Consider the following 22,783-nt stretch of genomic DNA (forward strand, 5'->3'; position numbering starts at 1 on the left):
TTTTTAAACAACCATAGTTGGTTACATTGGCCTTTCATAACCCTCAGAGCTCAAAGAACTCAGAGCTTGCATACGGGCATCAATTTTAAGGGGATAATTTTTAACTTACTGAAGAAACAGACCTGGAGGAAAGAATAGGTAATTTTATTTTTAACATTTTGAGGCAGTAAAGAGGATATGGCACAGACCACAGCTATTTGCAAATTAAGGTGGAGCTGATCAACGCTTTGGCTGCAAGTCATTCTTATCAAAAAATAACTGTAAAATGTTGCTAAAACAAGATTACTTAGCTCATTAAAACAACATTTGATTAAAAAAAAATAAAGAGCTTAAGCTTACAGCCAGAGAACCAAGGCAGCAACAAACATCAGCTTGAAGAAAACATCTATGGTCAGTCAAAACCAAGAACGAACCTTGTCAGGTTCATGAGCCCTGCTCAGAAAAAGGCAAATAAATGACCGTGACCTACAGAAAAGCTCAAACAAGCTGCTAAAACAACAACTTCCACCCAACTCGAAGGAGGATTTTGTATTTAGAAAGCACTGGCTGTAGTCGCCAAGCGGGAATCTGTTTGACAGGAAAGCAAAGCGACGGCTGGGCGCGTTTTAACGAGCCGGAGAGCCCCAGTGCAGCGGGGCGGCGAGAGCCGCCACGGCCTCGCCACGCCGTGGGTACAGTGTCATCACCGGCCCGCGGCCCCGGGGGCACCTAAGCTCCCTAACCGCGGCACAGGTCACTGAACGCACTCAAAGGGTCAATTAGTAACTTCTGCCGCCACTTAATTGCTGCAAGGGACTCGTGAGACGGGGCGTTTGCATCCTGCCTGGGATGCAAACCCAGAGGGTCTCTTGCCCCTAACTACAGCTGCAGACGGGTCCCAGCTGGCTCGGCGGTAGCACCGGTCCTTTTTCACTCCGCAAACCTACGGTCTCCGCAGCTTCCACGGTTTTAGGTCTAAAAGAGCTGTTCCCTTCCAGCTCTGCGCTGCAGGGAGAAGGGCTCGGATTTCTTGGCATCATAAAACGTCCAAATCTCAACAGCACCTTCCAACAGCTCTTCTGGAATTCTTTTTCCATAGAAAAACCCCACAGTTTCCTGTCCTCCATGCATTGCGGATTCAATAGTCTTCTCCACTTTATTTCTTTCTTTCTTTTTTTTTTTTTTGGAGAGGGGTGTGTGGTTCCCTGTAATCAGAACAGTTTAAAAACATTTTTATAGAAGTACCCGTAACTTCTTTCGTTCATGAGGCTTCACCTTTCTCGCCTTGCATTGAAGCCTACTACAGTTTTACACTTAAGTGAGACTAGGTTACTAGCTGTGAATTTCAACCACTTAACAGGCAGAGGGGGAATTTTCGGGTGGTTTCCTTCCTTTAGGAGACTGCCGCTTACAGCCGGGGGCCCTCTGCATCTATACGATACAGCAAATATCTCTTTTGTATCTCGCATACTGCCTCGCCGCAGTACTTCAGGTTATTTAGTGTAGCATTTATTTAATGAATATGGATCATGAAAAGCTTATTAAATAAAGCTCCAAGCAAAAATGCTATAAAATGTTTCATAGTGAGAGAAGCAAATTATTTGTCTAATTGTGGAGCAAACATGTGCTAGGAATATAGAAAACATGAATAATCTCTCTCTTTTTTTTAAAAAAAAAAAAAAACATCTGATGCAGAGACTCTTCAAGAGTTTGGCTAAGGAGCATCTCTCTGCTAAGGCTTAAGCTAGCTGGAAATACCTGAGAGTCAAAATCCAATTGCTATTCTGTTTTTACTGGTACAAGAGTTACAGCAGAGCAAGGCCCCATTTAAGTCTTTTGATCTAGTCGGTTGATATATTTTGCAAGATCCTGCTCCACAGCGCTGTTCTTGCAGATTAGCAGATACTGGGATACACAGAGGACCAGTTTAAATGAATCTGCCTTCCAGAGGGCCCGTATGTCTGTATTAAACATACTAATCAGTCTGAATTCAAACTACTCAGCAAAACCTTATATATTTGCACTAACAGCTGATGTCTATTGTGAAAGAACTTGCAGATTAATATAACAGATGCCAACAAGCAAAAACATATTTAACCCATTTAATCCTCAAGCACAATTTACTAATATAATGCTATAGATGTGTACATATGTATACATATGTACGTATATGTTTTCTCTCTATATATATATATGTATGTATATGTTCTCTCTTTCTCTCTGTATCCTCAATTACTTACAAGTCCTAAATGAATTCAAGTTTCTTCTACCTAAAGAGAGATATTTTCTCTGTCTCAGACAGGATGGCTGAGATATAGGTTAGTTCAGTGGTGGCAAAGCACAACTTTGGCAAAGGCAAGCAGAGAAACCAGACGTGATTCTCAGCTCCGTGGTCTCAGCATACAATGAGCTTTTTTCAACAAAGCTCTCAAAGCAAATGACTAGATTTTCTCAAGTAAAATCTGAAAAGTGTCCTACAGAGATTCTGTACAGAGTGTTTATTCACTCTGGAGGTGAGAAAATTGTCTGTAGGAATATTAAAAATTTCCAAGATAAGTACATCTCTTTCCATTTACCACTATTTATACCAGCCTTATTTTCAACACTAGCTCTTCAATTCTGAATCTTGCCACGAAATATGGTACGTTGCTCTCAGATACATACATGAAGCGAAAGAATACCAAACCGTACCACTTCGACACAAGAAGGCAGCGAGATACGACTACATTCATCCTTAAAAATACCTGCAATGGAAGCAGTCGACACCAGACTTCATTTTGATCTTCGGATTTGAGTTAAATTCTCACGACCAGTAACTTTCATGCAACTTTAATATGATTTAGTTTGAAGGCTGTCATATTGGACATTTAACTACATCACACTGAAGTCTGCAAGACCTTCAATTAATGCTAACCTAAAGGTTCCTCACCAGGAAACTTAGACATATTTCAATCTGATTTTAATAACAGTTAATCTTTCCAGCTATATCAGCTACAAGGCCATGAATAAATAAAGACACGTTGCAATTCTGGCAGCTGAAAAAGACTGTGGCAAGAATAAAAGTTGTCGTTCCCACTTGTAGTGCAGGGGAGCATCACAGCTGACAATCCTGGCCGCTGCCTGTGCTCTCTTACTCAGGGGCCGTCCAGTAGATAAACACAAAGAAGGCAGGGGAATCACCAAAAGACTGCTAAAAATCATGAACCGGAAAAACTATGCCACTTGGAGAATATGAAGGGAATTTTTCAGTGGTGGTCTAAGACCTAATCAAAATGTAAATTAGTCGGGACTGGTGTAATTTAAAGCTCTATAGGAAAATGGTATGAGAAAGAGAGCACAAAAGCTAAACCAATATGCATATGTTTACATGGTTAGCATTTTCTGAAATTAATGACGAACTCAGCCAGTACGGCTCTCTTAAGGAACTGTTTGCTTTTTATAACCACCTATACTGAAACCAGACACAAAAAGGATGTTCAGGAAAATAACCGTTGAGTAAACTGAAGAAAACAGCCAACTCTCCATAGCAATTCCCCAAGCACATACAGAAGATTGTGTGACTTCTGCTATTTTAAAAAGAGCATAGAAAAAAACATTCAATAAAAGTTTTAGTACAGAAGGATGTCCTGTGAACACCCTGCTGCTGACCATGTATACATCTATTTACTTTTTTTCTCAGCTGCCCAAACCCTCTTCCCTTTCTTACTCTACATGACAGACGTTAACACTTTCCAGTAGCAGAAGAAACTGGATTTGCACATGCCTGGAGAAATTTAGCCTACTTGTGTGTGCTGCTTTTTTTGCTTATTTGAGGATATGAGGTTGACAACAACCTGAAGGTTTGGTTATGGATAATTATCAGAAGGCATATTTCAGCATTAGATAGCAGACGATAGTATTCTGCTAGAGGCCTGCAGACTAAACTTATGTTTAACATATCTTCAGTAACACTGAGAGCAATGTGACTTTCATAAAACCAAATCATCAGTAGCTGTCCTGTGAGGAAGTGCTGCTTGTTAGAGAGTTGCCAAAAGAAAGTAATACTCAGCTAAAATCTTAATCCAGTAGTTTATACTAGTAACTACAGATAAAAATTTACTGCTACTTAACTGTATGAATGCTATAGGCAGGGATCTTTTCAAGGAAAAGCAACAAACCATGGCAGGCCAAATCAGAAATACAGATAATCCCTATCCTCAAAAAGAGCGTAAAAATTTAAGGACTCTGCTTCAGAAAGCTGTAGTGTCCCCAACTGTCCCAGACAAGGACACTCTTTTCAGCTTAGTGTTTCAAAAGGAACCAGAATCTGAGTTAATTTATCATAATATACCACTCTGCGGCAATTCAGAAGCTGATGTCTCAGTCCCAAGTGGACAGCAAGGCTCATCAGAATAACAGGACAGGCTATAGTGGAACTAAACAGCTTCACTTATCTGACCTGTAAATCCATCACCCCAACTTTGTCAGAGTGTTAAGAATCAGATGAAGGCAGATAAGAACAGAACAAGATAATATTAACCATTTGGACAGGCAAATGTCTCAAAATAATAATTATAAAGCCACTGAGATTTTCACAAGCTCATCTCATACTCATATCCTGAAGAGGCTTCTTAAAAACACAGTTACTAAGGTGGATCAGAATTTTTCTTCTGAGCCACGCAGCCAGAATCCAACCCATAGCAACAGAAGCTTAAGCTTCTCCTTGTACAGTGCAGAGCGTAAGACACTTGCCATATGAAACGTGCATTGTACTCATCTCGGTCCCATCTCAGTTGCCAAATGTTTGGAGAAGCTTTAGCCCTGGAAGCCAGCTGGCATATTACCTGCATCATACTGCTGTTCTCCATTCATCTCCACAGTGGTCTAAGGATTATTCCAAGCAGCCAGAAGCAGCGCAACCCAAGCTTGTCACAGTTTGCTGGTCATGAGTTGTCTCCCCCCTTTCAGTCCTACTGACAATGAGGACATTCAAGAAGGGATGATGAAAACAAACCTGAAAAAAATATTAAGAAAATCATTACCTGATATTAACTACTCTTCGACACATTAAAAATATTATTCTCCAGCAAAAAGCCAAAAGCTTTAAAGCAAACAAAGACACCATATTGCATTTATTCACTTTTAGCTACTGCACACACATATCCTCTTCAGCAGACCAAAAACTGCCTCAGGAATTAAAATTTCTAAAGCAATTAGGTACAGAACCTATTTTCAACATCTCTCCTGCCCCCAAACAAACTCATCCCTCTCAGAAGTTCCTTCGACCCTGCACAAGGCTAAAAAGCATGGAAGTAACCACATTGTGGCTTAGGAACAAGATGGAACAAGAGAATCAAGTTCTTATTTCACCTAGACCAATGAAAGTGTCAAAAGTCAAGACAGCTAAACCGACGCTGGCAAAGCGCCCTTACCAAATGTCTGTTCAGGCTCTTGGGTTTTAATATTTTAGCAATTTGCTTTTCACAAGCCTTCAAGGGATTGGCAGCGCTGGCCTTGTATTGCTATAAAACAAGCTTAAATATATGTATACATTTTAGACTTACTAGACTGTTGACAGCTCAACCAGTGAGCTATCATTTCAGCACTTTCCCAGGACCTGGAGATACCAGTGACACTGTTCCGCTGTGAAAGGGTAGGTCATTTATTATCACAACGTTATGTTTTATGTAAGTTGAAAAAACAATCAATACTCTCCGCACCTAGATATGTACCTTTTTTTGTTTCATTTTAAAGTCCTTTACCAGGTTATTTAAAATTTTCTGTTTTTTTTATAAGCAGTCCTATAGAAGTTCATTTTAATGTATCTTACCTAAAATATATATTTTCAGTTGTTCAAAAAAACAGTCAGGTCATTCTGTATATTTAAGAAATGCCCATATTGACTTGACCAGCAACAACAGTTCCTCAAGGAGAAGCAGTCCCATACCACGACGGAGCAGAAGGCTCCGTCTACACACAAGAAATATCACTGTTCTGTAGTATGAAAAAAACAGCGTAAATTATATAAATCCGGCTCAGTCCTAAAATTTAACCAGTCATCTCTTCAGTCCTTCCACTCACCAAATTCCCTTAAGTTTGCACTTAAAGATTTCACCTCCAAGGGACATGGCCCCTGGTCGCTCTCTAGGGCTCTTCTCTGCCGATAGCGCCCAAAATTGCTGTGGGTGCAGGAGGACAAGAACGTTAAATGCGCTGAAGTTGTTTGGTTTTCACCTTTATTACGCACACATACACACACGTGGCACCTACATGGAACGCTTTACTGTTGTTTGAGCTGAACGGTTATCAAGCAAAAATAATCCATTTTTTAAAAAAAAACAAAAACAGACAGACATTTTGTATTGCGAAGGCTCAGCTTTCAAGCCTTTAAGCCCATAATTTAGTGTTGGAAGCTAATCCATAAGCAATAAGCAACTGCAATTCCTACAAGCAATTGAAATCATAATTTCTTTACTACTGGCAGAAACTGAGGCAGTGTAGCTCTAAAGTGAGCCCAGTAGCTCTCAAGTATTTTTGTCCCCAAAGCCCTGGCACAGGCTTGAACACATTGAGCCCAAAGCAGACATCAGCCCACTTGCAGAATCCAACAAACACAGAATCATTTGATAACACGGTTAGGGACCAAATACTGCAAGAATTTTTTCTCTTACAGAATTCCCCACTAAAGTAAGTTGTATAGTAAATAAAAAAATGAAGAGGAGATTTTTTTATTATTATTAATATCACACCCTACGTGACAGAACTTTCTCAGCCTTGAAAACAAAATTGTTTCCTTAAAAAATAATGCTTAAAAATAGATATTCAAAAGTCCTTTGCATTCCTGATGAATGTCTGGGTAGCAGCTCCTTTTTCTTTTTAAACAACGTACAAGAAATGAAGCAAAGGACTAGAAGTTTTTCTTTTAAAATGATAGATGCATTTCTATTTTAACACCAAAGCAAAGGAGGCATGGTTTAAAAGAGAGAATCCTTAGGCATTTGCAGTGTCTTAAGATCTTCTGACTTTCATAGACCTGTAGTGTCTACAAAGACTACCTGACAATCTAACAACCTAACAAAAATACTGAGTTTTAAAATGTTCATTCCCACCAGAGGTCTAAAAAGCCGCAGGAGTGGTAAGACTTTATATCCCATTAAGACCTCCTCTTGAATGACAGCTTAATGCCACAAAAATCTACCACGCAGAAGATGCAAGATTTTATTTATTACAATTTCAGGAATACTATGGCTAGAGAGCTCAGCTGCCCGTTTCTCCTCTACTGCTTCTCACAAGTTCTCCACAGCAGAAAGTTTGTGCTAAGCAGGGACCTACCAGGCTCACCAGCTATCTCACACCTGACGTCTGCCTCGATGAGAAAGTTATGGACAAACTAATCACAGGCACCACCTTATCTACCTCCGTCTGCTCTATATGTAGTTTTTCCATGCTCTCAGGACAAACTAGCCTGTGGTAAGCTAAAACAACCTACCTTTCTGAAGATCATTTCTTCTACAGACAGATCTACAAGCTAAACTTGCATTTATTTTACCCTTTATGCAGTAGTGCTGGGAGATTATGTCACCGGGAACCCGCACAATGCTTGGCAAACAGCAAAGACCGAAGCAACAAAGTGCCTTTTATCATTAATCAAAGTTTTTCTTGGTAATGGCCTATTATAAGCCTATCAACTGTCATTCTGCTAAGCCAAAGCAAAGGCAACACTGGAAAATACCGAGTGAAGCATGTAGTCCAACAAATTTTGGGATATACCACTAGTTTTTAATAGCCTTGCCCTGGTAAAGCGCCTCAAAAATTAACTACAACTAAGATATTTTCAATTTATAGTACCCAGCTCTCAAGTAACTTCTGTAGCTAAGCTAGATCATGTAAAATCAACTCTTTTTGCAACACAGAAACATTTTAACACACACACAAATGCAGTTCCTCTTGAATTCAATTCAAATTCTACCCAAGCTAAGATTAAGTAGTCAATCAGGATTTCCGAAGCAGTACCGGTGTTTTACGTACACAACATTGAGAGCACTTGCAAACAGCATCAGCCACGTCTGATGCTTCGAGCGTGGCACCCCCAAAGATCTGATACATCTAACTGGCAATCGGCAGAGGACACACAAGTATTGATGGCGCAGGGCTGATCTGGAAACATTTTAGATCCTTCGGCCTTACTTCTGCATTTCAAACCTTCTTTCAGCACATGAAATATTCAGATGTTAACAACTGGAAGCTGCATTAAAAACAGTTACAGTTCATTAAGGCCAGATGGCTCACTTGAATATGAAAAGAAATCAAACGAGCTGGATGTTGAATTAAAATAAATCAGCTGGTGTCTGAGGCTTAATATTTTAAAACAAAGGAGCAGGACACCATGGGGACATGAGATAAAAGTTCGAAACGCTTCCTGTCTGAGCAGCGAAGTCGAGAGCCTTAAGCTATGCTACCAGACAGCATCTATGGTGGGATGCCATCAATGTGTCCAGAGCTGGTCTCCCCTCACCACCAAACCCCATCTCATCCCTTGCACCCCAGCTGCTCCTTGCAATGGTCAGTTGAACCTGTTGGGAAGTAAAGCCAGTAGAAAACAAAATGTACAAGGAAGGAAAAAAAAAAAAGAAAGAAAGAAAGAAAGAAAAGTTTTCCTTGACCAGCTCAGTCCTCTGCCCTGAAACAGTTCCAAGCGTCACTGTTGCTCTCCTGGTTTCCAGCATCAGAAGTGCTAGATTTGTGCCAGAAACACAAAAGCACAGCCTACCCTAGCTGTAACGGCGATACTTCTACAGCGCTGGGAAGGAGCTACAGAAAGGATTAGGTTTCATCAATTTCCTGCATTCAAAGCCATACAATAATTTTTTTTTTTTTATTAAAAAACCCCCACTTTTTTCTGTCATCTCAGGCTTCACGCAGCATAGGTCTGGCAGAAGAGGCAGGTGACTGCAAAGGTCTTCAGAGCCTGACACCTACAACTCTACCACCAAACAGGGAGACCACCAAAGCAGTGAGGAAAGGTAAAAATCCATTTTATATTATCCTTGGGTTACACTCTGGATGGGGAGGAGAGGAGGTAAATGTCCTCCTGATGCTTGTGTCCATTCACACGTGCATGCGTGCTTTTTCACTCAAAGGAAATACTAATTATATATTCCCTTTGAGGGGAAAAGGCACATGCACTTCATCTCAAGGCTTTTTGTAACAAATCTCGTATTGTGAGTCTCATGGTCAGGGCTTTAACCGTGCCCTCTGCAGCGCACCTTCTAATTAAATCTGGTGTTTTGCAGCAGATATTCTTGTTGAGATTTCAGCAAGAAAAACTATTCAGGACAAAAGCATCCCTCTGCTACAAACTTCTGCCTGAAAAACATTCAGAAAAACCAATGGGAAGCACAAAATAGGCACAAACATAGCAGAAGCAGCAACCATTTCTCAGTGTACAGTTAAAAATAGGAAACAACCATTATTTCCTACGTTTCCACATAGGTTCTAACATATTGACCCTTTTAGTGAATATCCCTGATTCATCCTGCTAATGCACAAGTTCATCATAAAAGCTTTTCTGTATTTAAGATCTATAACTCATATGAGAAATTAGCCGGAAGGAGAGCTTTTTCCTTTACAGAGAGACGACTACAAGAACACTACACGCCAGTGGACCCAATCTTATCACTGCGGTGAACCTCTGGAAAGCATCTGCACAGACCTTCAAGCCCAATTTCCCTCGCTGCCATGCATGGATTGCAGTTATACTGCACCCAGGTCCAGGGCTAACTTGCTCTCTTCTTCTCCACAGTCTGTGAAAGTGCAAATTTAAGTACTTTTTTTAACCTTTTCCCTAACCTACATCACGAACGCAGGCATCAGCTGCCCATTTTGCCAGGAGAGGCAGAGGACGGCGGATCCACGCGAGGGGGGGAATGCTGCTAACCAAGATTTGCAGGTACTACGCACCACGCGCCTTATCAACACTCCAGCAGATCTCAGCTAGCCCAAATGCTGCTGCACAAGGTCCTCTACCCTAGCAGATAAGCGAGCCAGCGAACATCAGGCCTTCGGAAAACACATTCACACCCTCTCCAAAGACAAAAAGGTTCCACCCAGACCGACCCAGTCTCTATCAGCAAAAGTGGGAAAATGGAAAGGACCTCCTAGGATGACACCTTTTATTTGCAGGCCTTCTCCTGAAACAAATCAATCTCCTTTCAACCTTGTATTTAAGCAGGTAACTTATTTTTAAAGAATTCTAGAGCACAAAGAGAACCCAACACAGTAAATTATTTGGCGTAGCAACAACTTCATTTTAGGTCTGCTTAGAGCATGCAGTTCTTAATTCCTTGTACGCATGTTTATGAGATCAATTACAGGTCTACCAGTGAGGCTTCATATCACAATAGTTGATATTAGTTGTATCAGCATCAAAAAAAAAAAAAAAAAAAAAAAAAAAAAAAAAAAAAAAAAAAAGAAACAAACTCAGTAAGCAGATTTGTCAACTAGAACCAAAATCCACAGCACTGGAGAAAACCAACTCTTAAGCCATTATCCACAGCGAGTTGCAGTTACTCTCTTGTAACAAAACCCTGAAAACACAGAAATGCCAAAAAACAAAACAAAACAAAACCAACCAAACCAAAACAATAAAACCACATTAGGAGTCAGTGTTTCCTGAAAACCACCATATCCTTTTCCTGAAAACAACCATATCTTTTTAGTGGAAAACGGCAAGGACTTTAGTTAGATGCTGCTGCCAACTCCGCAAATGGATGCTGCTAATTACCTGCCATAACAAATCAGCAACCTTCTCTATCAGGGGACAACATGAGGTATTAAGTGCTATTTGAAAAAAAAAAAATCTCATCCTTGAAACCAGGACTGCAAAAAGAGGCAAAAGCAAATGAATGTTCAGCACAAGATTCAGTGTACGAAATCTTAAGACCCGTGACGATAAAAGATGCGATCCCATACCACCGCACTGCGGCACCAAAGAGCGCAACCCCAAACGCTTGGCGTGCTCTTTTCTCCCTCACTCAAGAAATTTCTACTCCATCCAGACTGTTCCCGAAGTCTGGAAGGAAGCAGGAGGAATAAGAACAGCCTCTCGGTCCAATCTGCCACGCCGGCAGAGTCCGGTTTTTGCTCCTCGTGCATCTTGTGATTGGACAGACACGAGCACTGCTTCTCTAACCACCTATGAGCTGTTCTTCTGTATCTGCAATATCAGAAGGGTAGCGTACAGCTTTCAGACAGGCTGGTGGTAACATCAAATTATCTTCTTGGAAAGCAGAGTATTGTGCAAGGCTACTTTTACACTTTTCTTCTCTCTTGCTCCACCCTGCCGCTGTTCTCCCTGCTCAAGCCCATCTCGGAGGTCCTGCTTCTCCAAGGAGGTGCCTTCAGGGTCCATATTTCAGGCAAGCTTCTGTTTCTCAAATCCTTCTACGAGTCAGGATAGGGCTTAAGAGGTTGCTTGTTTACTTTTCCCTTGTTTAGCCATTAACAGTTGTAAGCCTGGACAACACTGATGTCATTGCAAAAGTTTTGATTGTATATACAGAGCATGTATTTTACATGCAAAAGCTGTCTTAATATTTGACCCTCCACAAATAATACATGAAGTGAAAGACTTCTCAATCTCCAACTTACAGCTGGAATCTTACTTTTTCAAGCCATTTTTAAGCACAGTCCTGCAACCAGCAAAAAAACATTTTCAGTTTTCTCTCCTGTCAAGGCCAGCTAGTATCTGTCAATGATCCCTTGGCTCAGCACTGTTAACTCGCACTTAATCTTTCCAAGACAGCCCTGTAAAGCCCAGAAAATAGACTACGGAGAGGCAAAATAAAGTTTGGTGCTTCTATAACAAAGTAATACAAATAATTTCATTATTTAAAGACACAGTTTCAGAAGAAACTATACCGTTCAACCTAGAGAACAGAAACCTTTGCTTAGCTTCCAGTACTTTAAAGCACATTTGAGTGAACGCATGTATGGAACAGTAGGTCTGTGAACCGGAGCACATTTGCTTGCTTCTGTAATGGTTTATTACAGCTGCAATCACCAATATGTTCCTTAGTCATCATTGATGCTCCAGAACAAAAGCAAAACCTCCCTGCATTACTCCAATATTTAAAAAGTGGTTCCATGGTTTTGCAGTTGCTAGACCCCATGATCAGATCCAGTCATCCAGGGCTTACCATTCTCCCAGGCCTCTAAACATCTGCTGTCTCTTACAGTCAAATCATAAAATCATACAATTTTATTCTTTGCTAAGAGGCCATAGGTACACCATGCTGGTGATCCTCCTTTATTCAGCAGCTCGGGCAGCAGGTGAGACCTTACATAAGTTACGTTCTGTCCAAGAACAACGACAGAAGCAGCTATTCTTCAAGTGAAGTCTTTACTTCATTAAAAGCATTTTAAAGAAAACACATGTTCATACCCGCTCCTCTTTCAGACTTGCACTTCCTCAACTTGGGAAATGTCAATTCCTCTCCTCTCTTCCTATGAAGTCTTTTACTCGTTGCAACCTACTTCTTTTTTTTTTTTTTTTTTTTNTTTTTTTTTTTGGTCCTTGCAAGGACAAAACCTGTGTTCTTCTGAACAACCAACTTCTATTCTTTGCAAAGAAAGCTTTCTTAGAGACACAGCACAAGGCTCCTGCAATCCCCTTTATCTTTTTGCCTGCCGAGAGCGTGCTTGAGTGTTCTTATCTGGGCAGCTTCTGCACAGGCTCTGTGAGCAAAAGCCATTGAACATAAAGATTATATATACACATGCAGGAAGAGCTACTGCCAGAATTAGATAATTATTAAAACTTACTGCATTCCTCTGTCACATCAGTCTTCTCTCACTGACCGATATTCCCAAGTTACACCTTCACATTCGTGTGCCACCACCGTTCCATCTATTTTAGTACAGCAGAACTCCTAGTTCTCATTTCCCCATGCTGCAACAGTCATACCGAAAGAGCACAAGAGACTCGGCAGCACCACGGGCTGCACTCCCTGTCCCCCGCCGGAGGCTGCGCGGTGCCAACCCGCCGGCCTCGGCACCCACCGCAGCCCCCCAGGCCGGTTCTTGGGCAGCCTTGTGCCTCAGCCCCTCAGATGAAATACTGCTAATTGCCAGTATTACACTGAGAAATATGAAAAAAAAACAAAACAAAAACAAAAAACTCTCAGCAGGCTGAAATATTACAGCCCTGGCAATTCATTTTGCCTTGAAAACTCAGAGCTGTTACATGTGCGTTTTCACCAGGATAGTAATGTTTAGTAGAAAAAAGCACAGTCCCTTTTGTCACAGAACAAGACCAACACTTGGAACTTTAACTCATGCCATCAATAGAGCTACTCATACGCTACAGGGAAAAAAAAAAAAAAAAAAAAAACCCGAACTGTAATCTATTTAACGCAATTCTGCTGATACAATACCTGGTACTTACCTTCTTCCATTTAGGTCATATCAAGCCGTGTGGTTTTTCCAATCCCAGCCCCTGCTTGAATTCCCATTGCTTCCGAGATTTGCCTTCTCCCCTGGATACGTCTGACGATACACCTAGCACGCCTAAAGGCTTGCTAAATACACATTGAAACGCTCTGCTTCGGCTAAACGAACAATGAGATCAGTTGTTACAACCGGGCCGAGCAATTTCCAGGAGACCAGGCATTAAATCCAGGCCAGAACGTAAAAGTCCCTGCTCCTTTCCCAATTAATTCAGGTGCCACTGGCCAGCGTGAGCAGCCAGCTCGACAGCCGAACACTACACAACCTGCTGGCCCCCAAACTTCTCCTGTTTCAAATACGAACTACTAAGAAGAATCGCTTAGTTTGAGCCTTCAGTAAGATAGTAACTGTATTTGTTGTGTCATCCAGAAAGCTTTATTATTATATTATTATTTTTATATGTGAAGTCTTGGATAGCATTCTGCTGTCTCCACCTACCCTCCGCAGCACAAGGGCTGCAAGAACATCTGGGGATTATCAGCCAAACAAAGAAACCAGAGACACCAGGCAGCTCTATTTCCTTCAAAGACTTTTTATTACCTATCCCATAGCATGAAATCAATTGCCCAAAGGTACAAGCAAGATAAAAAGATGAAGGAAGAATGTGAAACTGCTGTAGCTCCCCAGTCCCAGATGACAGCCTTGCAACTTATTGCCCTCTATAGAAAGAGGGGTAATATGCTGAGTAAATATTCTGCCATTAGGACCCCAGTGACATAGAGCATAACTCACCAGGAGATGAGTCCGGAGCTTTCCGACGGTCAGGAATGGCTCTGCCTCCACACCTGAATCCTCAACATACTCGAGTACCAAACCGCACAGGACATAACGATGCGATAGCGACAGCCGTGCTACCCAGCAGTTAACTGCCACCAGCAGCATAAAAGACATCAGATTACAGGATCCTTTAAACTGGAGTCCTCTCCGAGTGCAACGCGCCACAACACAAACAGCACGATGAAATATCCAATTTCTGAGCTTCTCCAGAGTAACTATGTTGCACAAATGGATGCAATGTTTCATAAGTTTAATTAAAAATAAAAAACTGTCTTAACTGGGAGGGCTAAGGCAGAGCCATAGCTGGAAAAGCAGACAGTTTAAACACTCTACAACAACTATCAGCTTCAAAAGTAAAAAAAAAAAAGACGATCACATCCTTTCCACAGCCTCAAAGAAGAGCACTCCCACTGCTAAACCGTAGAAGACAAAGCAGCAACTGAGAAGCTTAATTTCTCTTAACAGGAATTAAGGATATGATATTCACCTATCTTGCACATGAGAGGGCTGTTTTAAAACACACAAAAAAAAGGCGTAGATTACATATGTATTTTAGGCAAGTTACAAAGGAAAAAAAAATCATCTGCAAGGGCCTGGAACATGAAAACTGCTGGAGCAGTTTGCAAAAACCCAGCTATTAGACAATAGACTTGTTCCGATTTCAGTGCATACAGGATTTCAGTTCGGCAGATAAAATGCCAAGATCAGTGCAATCCTAACCGAGTTATAACAAATACTGCCTTAATACTGTTAAAAGGCTCAATTTATTCAAATGAGTCCTCTTTGCCAATCCACATGTTCTATGCATACGTTACACGAAGTCTTTCAATAAAATCTGAGTAGGACCATCAACCTGGCTCAACACTCAAGTCACATAAACGGAAAAAAATCCGCAGTGTTTTCCAAATCCTTTTTTTGAAATCCAACTCCTCCTCCCGGAGAAACCGAACGTGAAGCACCTAATGGAGGCCGCTAGTCCAGATAATGCAAACATAAAAGGAGAACAAAGCAGAGGGAGAAGAAAGGTACTTGGTAACTATACGTAAAAAAATCTATCTATCTCTCTCTCTCTATATAAACTCATTATAAAAACATATATATATAAAATGCTTTTAATATGTAAAAACATGACAAAGGAAGGAAACAAGTGGGAGGATGTCATTGAAATAGTACACGATACATTGAAAGATAATGTATTACACCTATTTCTCAGAAGAGCTTTGAAACCACAAGCTGCACACAGCAAAGGCAGCTCTCCCTAGAACACCAGCAACAGAGACCACGGGACAAACTCGCATCCCACCAGCCAGCCAGCACTCGCTTCGAACGTTTGAGACCCACTAAGAAAGCACTGCTCAGTGCCAAGGACGCTTCCCGTCACCCCAGCACAGAGAGCAGCCAAGAGAAGTAGCTAAACCCACTTATTAATGCCTGGCTATGGATGCAGTTTTCCCAGAGCATGCACTAACTCCAGCATTTCCCAGCTGGCACTCCTCCGTTCCTACCACTTGAGAAAATACAGCCATTTGCCTAGCTTTGGGTTTATAAACAAACTTAATAGTCTAAAGTTAGATTAGTATTTTTTTAAATATCAGTAATGATGCTATAGGACAACAAAGGGAATGAACCCATCTGCTAATTCATTTGGGAAATGATAAATGGAAAGACGACTTAAAAAAAAAAAAAGTGACAACCACACCCAGCACTCACTTAACGTAAGCTACAACGAAGCCACCTCACTACCAAGATCTGCAGAGCTCAGGCCTTGCTTCCAGAGATGCTAAGCAGTTTTTCATTTCAGATGGGACTGGATGCCAAATGAGACTAGAAGGTTTCAGGAGTCAGGACCACAGGTCTGCTTACAAAAACCAAGTTTCAGAATTCAGCATCACGTAGGACTTCCTATGCTTCACGTTTTTATTTTTGTAGCTTAATTTCACTGTGTTTCATTACAGCAAAAGGCATCGTCTCGTTATTACAGACGTGCTGGAACACTACCAAATAATACTGCAAACAGCAGGTGCCAGTATTATCACAGCATCGGCAACAGCAGCCATAAGCTTCACTCTGCGTGTCCCTCGCTCCCATTTCTCTCTCCAGGGCCTGCAATCCGCACAGCCACCCTGTTTCAACAGCAGGGAAGGAAAGGGTCTGAAGGGAGACCTTCTGGCCAGCAATGTTCCTCCTCAGGCTGAGGGCTGACCCGCTGGAGAGCAGCTTTGCAGAAAAGGACCTGGGAGTGGACAACAAGTTGACCATGAGCCACCAATGTGCCTTTCGGGTGAAGAAGGCCAATGGTATTCTGGGGTGCATCAGGAAGAGCAAGGTGATCCTCCCCTTTACTGAGTCCTGGTGGGGCTATGCCTGGAGTGCTATGTCCAGTGCTGGGCTCCCCAGTGCAAGTAGGCCATGGGTGTAGTGGAACGAGTCCAGTGAAGGGCTGTGAAAACGATTAAGGCACTGGAGCATCTCTCATACAAAGAGAGGCTGAGAGAGCACAAACTGATTAGCCTGGAGGAGCGAAGGCTCAGGGGGGATGTTATCATTGCATATAGATATCTGATCGGAGGGTACACAGACGATGGAGCCAGACTTTTCTCAGCAGTGCCCAGTGACGGGGTAAAGAGACTGAAACACAGGAAATTCCACCTAAACATGAGAAAACACTTCACGGCAAGGGTAGTTGAACAGGCTGCCCAAAGAGGTTGTGCAGTCCCTATTCTTGGTGATATTTAAAACCTCGCTGGACGAGGCAATGTTCTCTACTGACCCTCCTTGAGCTGAGAGATTGGACTGAATGCACGATGTTCAGAGGTCCTTCCAACGCCAGCCATTCTGTGGTTCTGCCATCAGTTCACCGCAAGGAGAGCTCTCAGCACCCTGTAAAAAATCAGCTTGGGAGCCAAGCATTACTGAGGAGCGACCCTCTTCCTCTGCTCCCACAGCTCCTGCTACCTGACTAAATCCTTGGAAAGTCTACCACTAGCACAGTATGAAAGCACCTGTATCACAGAATACTAAAATAGTAGAACCTTTCACTTCTTCCATAAGAACAGGTTCTCCTTTCCTTCACCCGGCAGACCACCACAAAACATCAATATAAAGCATATTACCTACATGCTGCCCATGCCTCAGACCCGGACAGGACTACAGCGGTTTCTTGCTCACAGGCCTTCTCTAATTTAAGAGCAAAAGTGTGACTGGGATTTACCTTCTTAAAATGGCAGGAGCTGGGGTGGGTGGGTAACAAAACCCTAACAACAATTCTACTGTATTCTCTGCTGTCCCTTGTGCGTGTCTCAAAAGCTATGCCTCTTTGCTCAAGTCTTCAAATGTGAATAAAAGACCTTATAATTCCTTTCATTATTAAATATACTCTTCTTCCACCTCAAGTATTTGAGCAAATATTTTCACTTCAAGTCAGAAATATCAGACGAGGCAAAATTCAACTCCCTTCAAGGCATAATTAAATATCTCACATATTTAACATAATTAACACAAAGAGTGTTGGAGGGAGGTTATCCTACATCCTAACCTCTAACAAACTGTTTAAAAAAGCCCTCTGCAGTTTTGGTTTGGTAGTCAGATCTCTGCTCTGATACCAGTCTGTTGTACAGGTTTCCTGTGCACTCTTTAACAACTACAGTTTTGTTACACAGAGATGCACTCTGACGTGAGGTGCGCAGCACCTTCCAAAGACAGCGTTGCTGACTAAGCGTCGTAGCGCTTGTAAAAGCGAGGAGTCACGAGTAGCATCGTCTCAAAGCGATCTGATGCACATCAATTTATAAATGATGCTGGCAAGATTCAACAACCCAGGGCAGGATCCCACTCCGACGTGATGGATGCTAAAACTGCAGAAGGGATTAAGGAATTTCTTTGAGGTTGCAGAAAATCCCATGGCAGAACTGCGATCAGTTCAGTGGTCCAGATGGAGCTGCAAAACGGTGAAGACTTCCAGGTCCTACTGATGCTTCAGCTCCTAACTGCAAAAATAAGTAAGTATATTTTCCCCCAATGGTGGCAAATACTAACAGCAAAATGAATGATACCGAATAAATAGATAGAAATAATTCCTGGCCAACAATCCTGAATTATTTAGTAGATGGAGTGCAGAAAGGTAAAAAGCACTAAACAGACAAAGCATGGCCTGACTAAGGAAAAACAACAACAACAAAATTAGTCGTCTGTTAGAAGAAAAAGCTGACTGCAGGATTAAGACTAGCAGCCGTGGCAAAGACAGGAAGGTGGGATTGCACAGCCAAGTTTGGCTTCTTTCAAGCAGCTACACATCATATTGGTTGAGCTGCAATATAAAATAACAACCCAGGAGTTTTCTTTCTTTTAGTCAGTATTTCTGAAACACTAGGAAAAAAAAAAAAAAAAAAAAAAAAAAAAAAAAAAAACACTTGGCTACAGCTAAGGAGGAAGGGAAAAATGCATCTATTTCAGCCACCCCTTTTAATAACCCTGTAGAGAAAATCCTGACCAACTGATCACAGCTAGCATTTCTTCTTCAAAGGGAATGTTTCTTCCTCATTTAACTTACAAAACTCTGTCTCCTGCAAATGACATTTTATTTATAGCAGTGGTATTTGCTGTATAACTGATTGGGGAAGGCTGTAAATGAGTATCACTGCATATATATGGAAAACAATGATAAAGCAGTCATCAAAAAGCTATGGAAGATTTAAATATTCAAATAAGGCAATCTGCATCACCCCCACCTGAATTTTAATTTTGCAGAACTTATTTCCTAGCTTTGTGCTGTAGATTATCCGTGCAAGCTCTTTCTTTTCTACAGAAAAATGGCATCCTGCACTGTAAGAGGCAGGCACCAACCACCAGAGTCATGTTAACGTTAATTCTTGGACTTAAGGCAGAAATAGGAGCTTTGCCAATGAAGGATAGGTTATTTCTTCAAAGTCTAAGTACTTCCCCCCTCCCCCCGACATTTTTAATTGTGAAGATTGAAAATTTCTTCAGAAATAGCAGTTTCATCCTTAGTGTTGCCTGGAGCAGGAACTCCTGCAGAGTCCTTAGACAAAAAAAAAAGGAAGATTGTTTTTGAGCCCCATTCAATTCCCTGACTGCGGAAGCGTTACATCATATAAAGCTAAAGTAGTATCATGTTTGAAATGGTTAAATTTGCCAAGAAGAAAAGTCCCAAGAAAGAAAGGGCATGAGGCCCTTCCCCATGGTACAGATCAAATTTTGGGGGGCAGGAGCAGGAGAAGAGAGGAAACAAGGGGTCAGTAAAAGTGATAAAGTGGTCTAAACCTAAGAACCATAGATATAAAAGGTAAAAGAAAGAATAAGTAACCAGATAATAGTTCAGAAAGAAAAAGTCCCTTTGGAAACAAATTTTTCCTCTTACAAGCATTAACTCATCAGCCTAGAGATTTCCGTGAAGGAGGTAGAGTCCAACAAAACCAAATGCTTTATCAAAAGGTTGGGTAATTTATGTTACTATCCTACCGCAGGCTGCAGTAGCACGTATTTTTTACACTTAATACTCCTACCCTATAAGGCCCACTTACCGGCACTTTAACCTTAAAGCGAACACTTCCCTGATTTAAAAAATAAGAGGAAAAACAAAATGTCAAACGTCTCATTCTATCAAACTCTTTGCAAAAAAAGAAAGAACAAGGAAAACCTCTTGTTCTTCCACATGTGGTAACTACTCCCAGGTCCACATACCCAACATCTTTCAGGATCCAAAGCTTTTCTTCACTTCGGACAAACAAATTTGTCACGCTGTACCTTTGCGACGTGAGAAAAGGCTCCAAGACCAATATCCCTAACATCCTATTCATTTCCTGCATCCACGTTTTCTACAGCTCCGATTAGTACAATAAAATTAAATAGTCCTAACAACCTAGTAAGTTGCCAGTTTTCAATGATTTTTGTTGTTTTATCCCAAACTTTCCATGGTGTGTCTTCACAGCTTGGTGTCTCAAACAGCGACACGTGCTACTACCAAGATGACTGCGTTATTTAAGTAACAACAGAGTTGAATTTTCGCTGAAGTTAACTACAAGTTGGATCATTAGTATGTTAGGTATGGTGATAAAATACAGGTAAAGAAAAGAAAAGGAGAAAAAGAAAAAAAAAGAAAAAGAAAAAAGAAAAAAAAAAAAACTATTGGTTTCTTCTAGTCCAGACCGGTTTTACACAGCCTTAGGGCAACCTGCTAGCTGGGAACATACTCAGTATCCTGCATGCAATTCCTGCTTCCAGCTCTCTAGCACGGATACTTGGAAAGGATGGTTTCTTTAGTGGAAAAAGGAGGAACCAAGCAAGTGGGGGAAATTTGCTTAAAAGACAACATAAGGGGTAGAACTGGAATAAAGGCGATTTGTCAGAGCTGCCCTTTCCTCCTCTAAATCCTTTTTCTGTCCAGCACTCATCTGATACAAAGATGAAATAAAGAGTTTAGAGTTTTGCTTTCTAAACAGACATGAAAACACAGACGCCTTACAGAGTCTCCCAGACGGAGTGGGTAAGGTTGGAAGGGACCTCTGGGGATCATCCAGTCCAACCCCCCTGCTCAAGTAGGGTCACCTAGTGCCTGTTAGGGTTGCATCCAGGTGGGTTTTGAATATCTCCGGAGAAGGAGACTCCACAACCTCTCTGGGCAACCTGTGCCAGCGTGCTGAAAAATCAGATTCCCTGACCGGGAATCGAACCCGGGCCGCGGCGGTGAGAGCGCCGAATCCTAACCACTAGACCACCAGGGAGTACATTACTCCAGTACAAACAGGGAGACTCACACAACCACTTCACATCTCTGGATTCAGTGCATAAAGGGTGGACATCATGCTAACCCTGCATCTGGACCACGGAAGATTTTCCTTCTGCTCCACACCTCTGCAAGCAAGAAAGTAACCATGAAAAGAGCAGAAGTCAAAGCAGCAATAGTTAACGTCCTATTAAGTTCTTGCCCCAACACGTGCTAGGAGAGCCTTTGACGTTACAGAAAGAGGAGGAACCTGAAAGGAAAGGTCCACCTTTCCTTGAGAATTACAGCTCCTCAAGGCTCAGCCACAAAACGAAACGAGGCAGCGTACGGACATTTGCTTCTGGACTGTACCCACTACCTGCTCTAGAAGGCCTACGAACACTCTTTACAACTCGGCTATAGTTTCATGTGCAACTAAGTCAGTTCTGGGCTCTACAGAACAAATGTGCATTGAAATATTTGCAAGTGATCCACTGCACAGGCAGAGATGCACTTCAGATGCAGAGCTTCACAGTCACTTATCCGCATGACACAACAAATAAAATTTGGTCAACTTAATGAGTTCACACCTAAGCAGCAAGTCAGTTCAAATAGCATGCTTTCTAAGCAGGTCAGTCTAAAAATAAACTTTAAACACAGCCAAGAACCATACTTATTAATTAAAAAACTTAAATCATATCTGCAGGAACGGAAAAGGGAAAATATGTAATTAAACACCAGCAACACTAGCTCCACTCAGTAATGCCCTACAATTCTAATAAGATATAGTTGAGCATATTTTTACCGTCTTAAACTGTGCTGTCCTGAAGATTTCAGTGCACAACATCTTCAGTTTTCCTGCTATTTCATACATCTGCCCAACATCAGAGAAAAGCAACTTTGCCTAGAAACTCAATGTTTAACTATGCTGTATATGCCTTGTTTCAAATAAATAGGTATAAGTAAACATTGCTTTTATGTTGTTCGATAGTTCCTATTTCAGAAGGCTAGAGAGTTTAAAAACTCATTACATCAGCAGAAGTGGCATAACTGCATCCCATTTCCATGCAGTATATAGAATATTCCTACCTAAATGACTGGAATACCCCTTAATTTACCGTTTTCTTCTCCTTTCGAGGCCATCTGCTCCAAAAGAGACTGTACTGTAGGACTGAAACGTTAAAACTGGTGAATTCCAAAATGGAGACGAACCACTAACTTTACAGAGCCTGAACTATCAAAGAATAAAAGCAGAAACAATCACATAGAAATAACAGTATGGAGATCAACATTTATATCACATTTTACATTGGCTTCCAACAGCCCCAGATAAATATTTTGGGAAGAAATTGCATTACAACACAAAAACAACCATTTCAAAAAGAGATTGTTACGAAATACAGTCACAACACACTCATACCGAGAAGTATATATATGACTGTGGAGTTGGGCAGTAAAACATCGCACCAGTAAAGACGCGTGATCTGGTTCGTGTAAATATGCTTTAAGTTCTTGGGGCATTTGTTTCTGCATTTCATCTTTACTTGCTCCCACCAGTATCAAACTTGTTAAACTCTGGACGAGGGCCAAAAACCGTACTACGGACTGAGATCTAATGACAACTGTTCTGTTAATTCCTTCAGTGGTAACAGGAAACTACTCCACATTTCATCTTCTCAGTAGTGTACAACGTTCAATTCTAGCAGCAAAGATGAATGAGTTTTCATAACGTCAGTTATTTATAAACCCATTAGCGTCGCATCACCCCAGCTATCGTATAACGCGTATCGATTCTGAGCTCTATTTGGGCAATAACTCCTA

General features: G+C 41.4%; 1 protein-coding gene and 1 non-coding gene across 2 annotated transcripts in view; both read right to left on the minus strand.

Annotated features, from left to right (window-relative positions):
* The window catches only part of SFMBT1 (Scm like with four mbt domains 1), a 41,550-nt gene extending 36,587 nt beyond the window's left edge, over positions 1-4,963 (minus strand). Inside the window, exon 1 of the mRNA XM_085302528.1 lies at positions 4,803-4,963. Within this exon, the coding sequence (XP_085158654.1) occupies positions 4,803-4,830 (28 nt within the window). The 5' untranslated portion in view covers positions 4,831-4,963. The remainder of the gene's footprint in view (positions 1-4,802) is intronic.
* Positions 4,964-20,909: 15,946 nt separating this feature from the next.
* Positions 20,910-20,981, minus strand: TRNAE-CUC (transfer RNA glutamic acid (anticodon CUC)). The gene has a single exon. It is a non-coding gene; the product is annotated as a tRNA-Glu (tRNA).
* Between the last annotated feature and the right edge of the window lie 1,802 nt (positions 20,982-22,783).

Source organism: Rhea americana, unplaced genomic scaffold (assembly GCF_003343005.1).
Source record: "Rhea americana isolate MKP2758 unplaced genomic scaffold, rheAme1 scaffold_19, whole genome shotgun sequence".
Lineage (NCBI taxonomy): Eukaryota > Metazoa > Chordata > Aves > Rheiformes > Rheidae > Rhea > Rhea americana.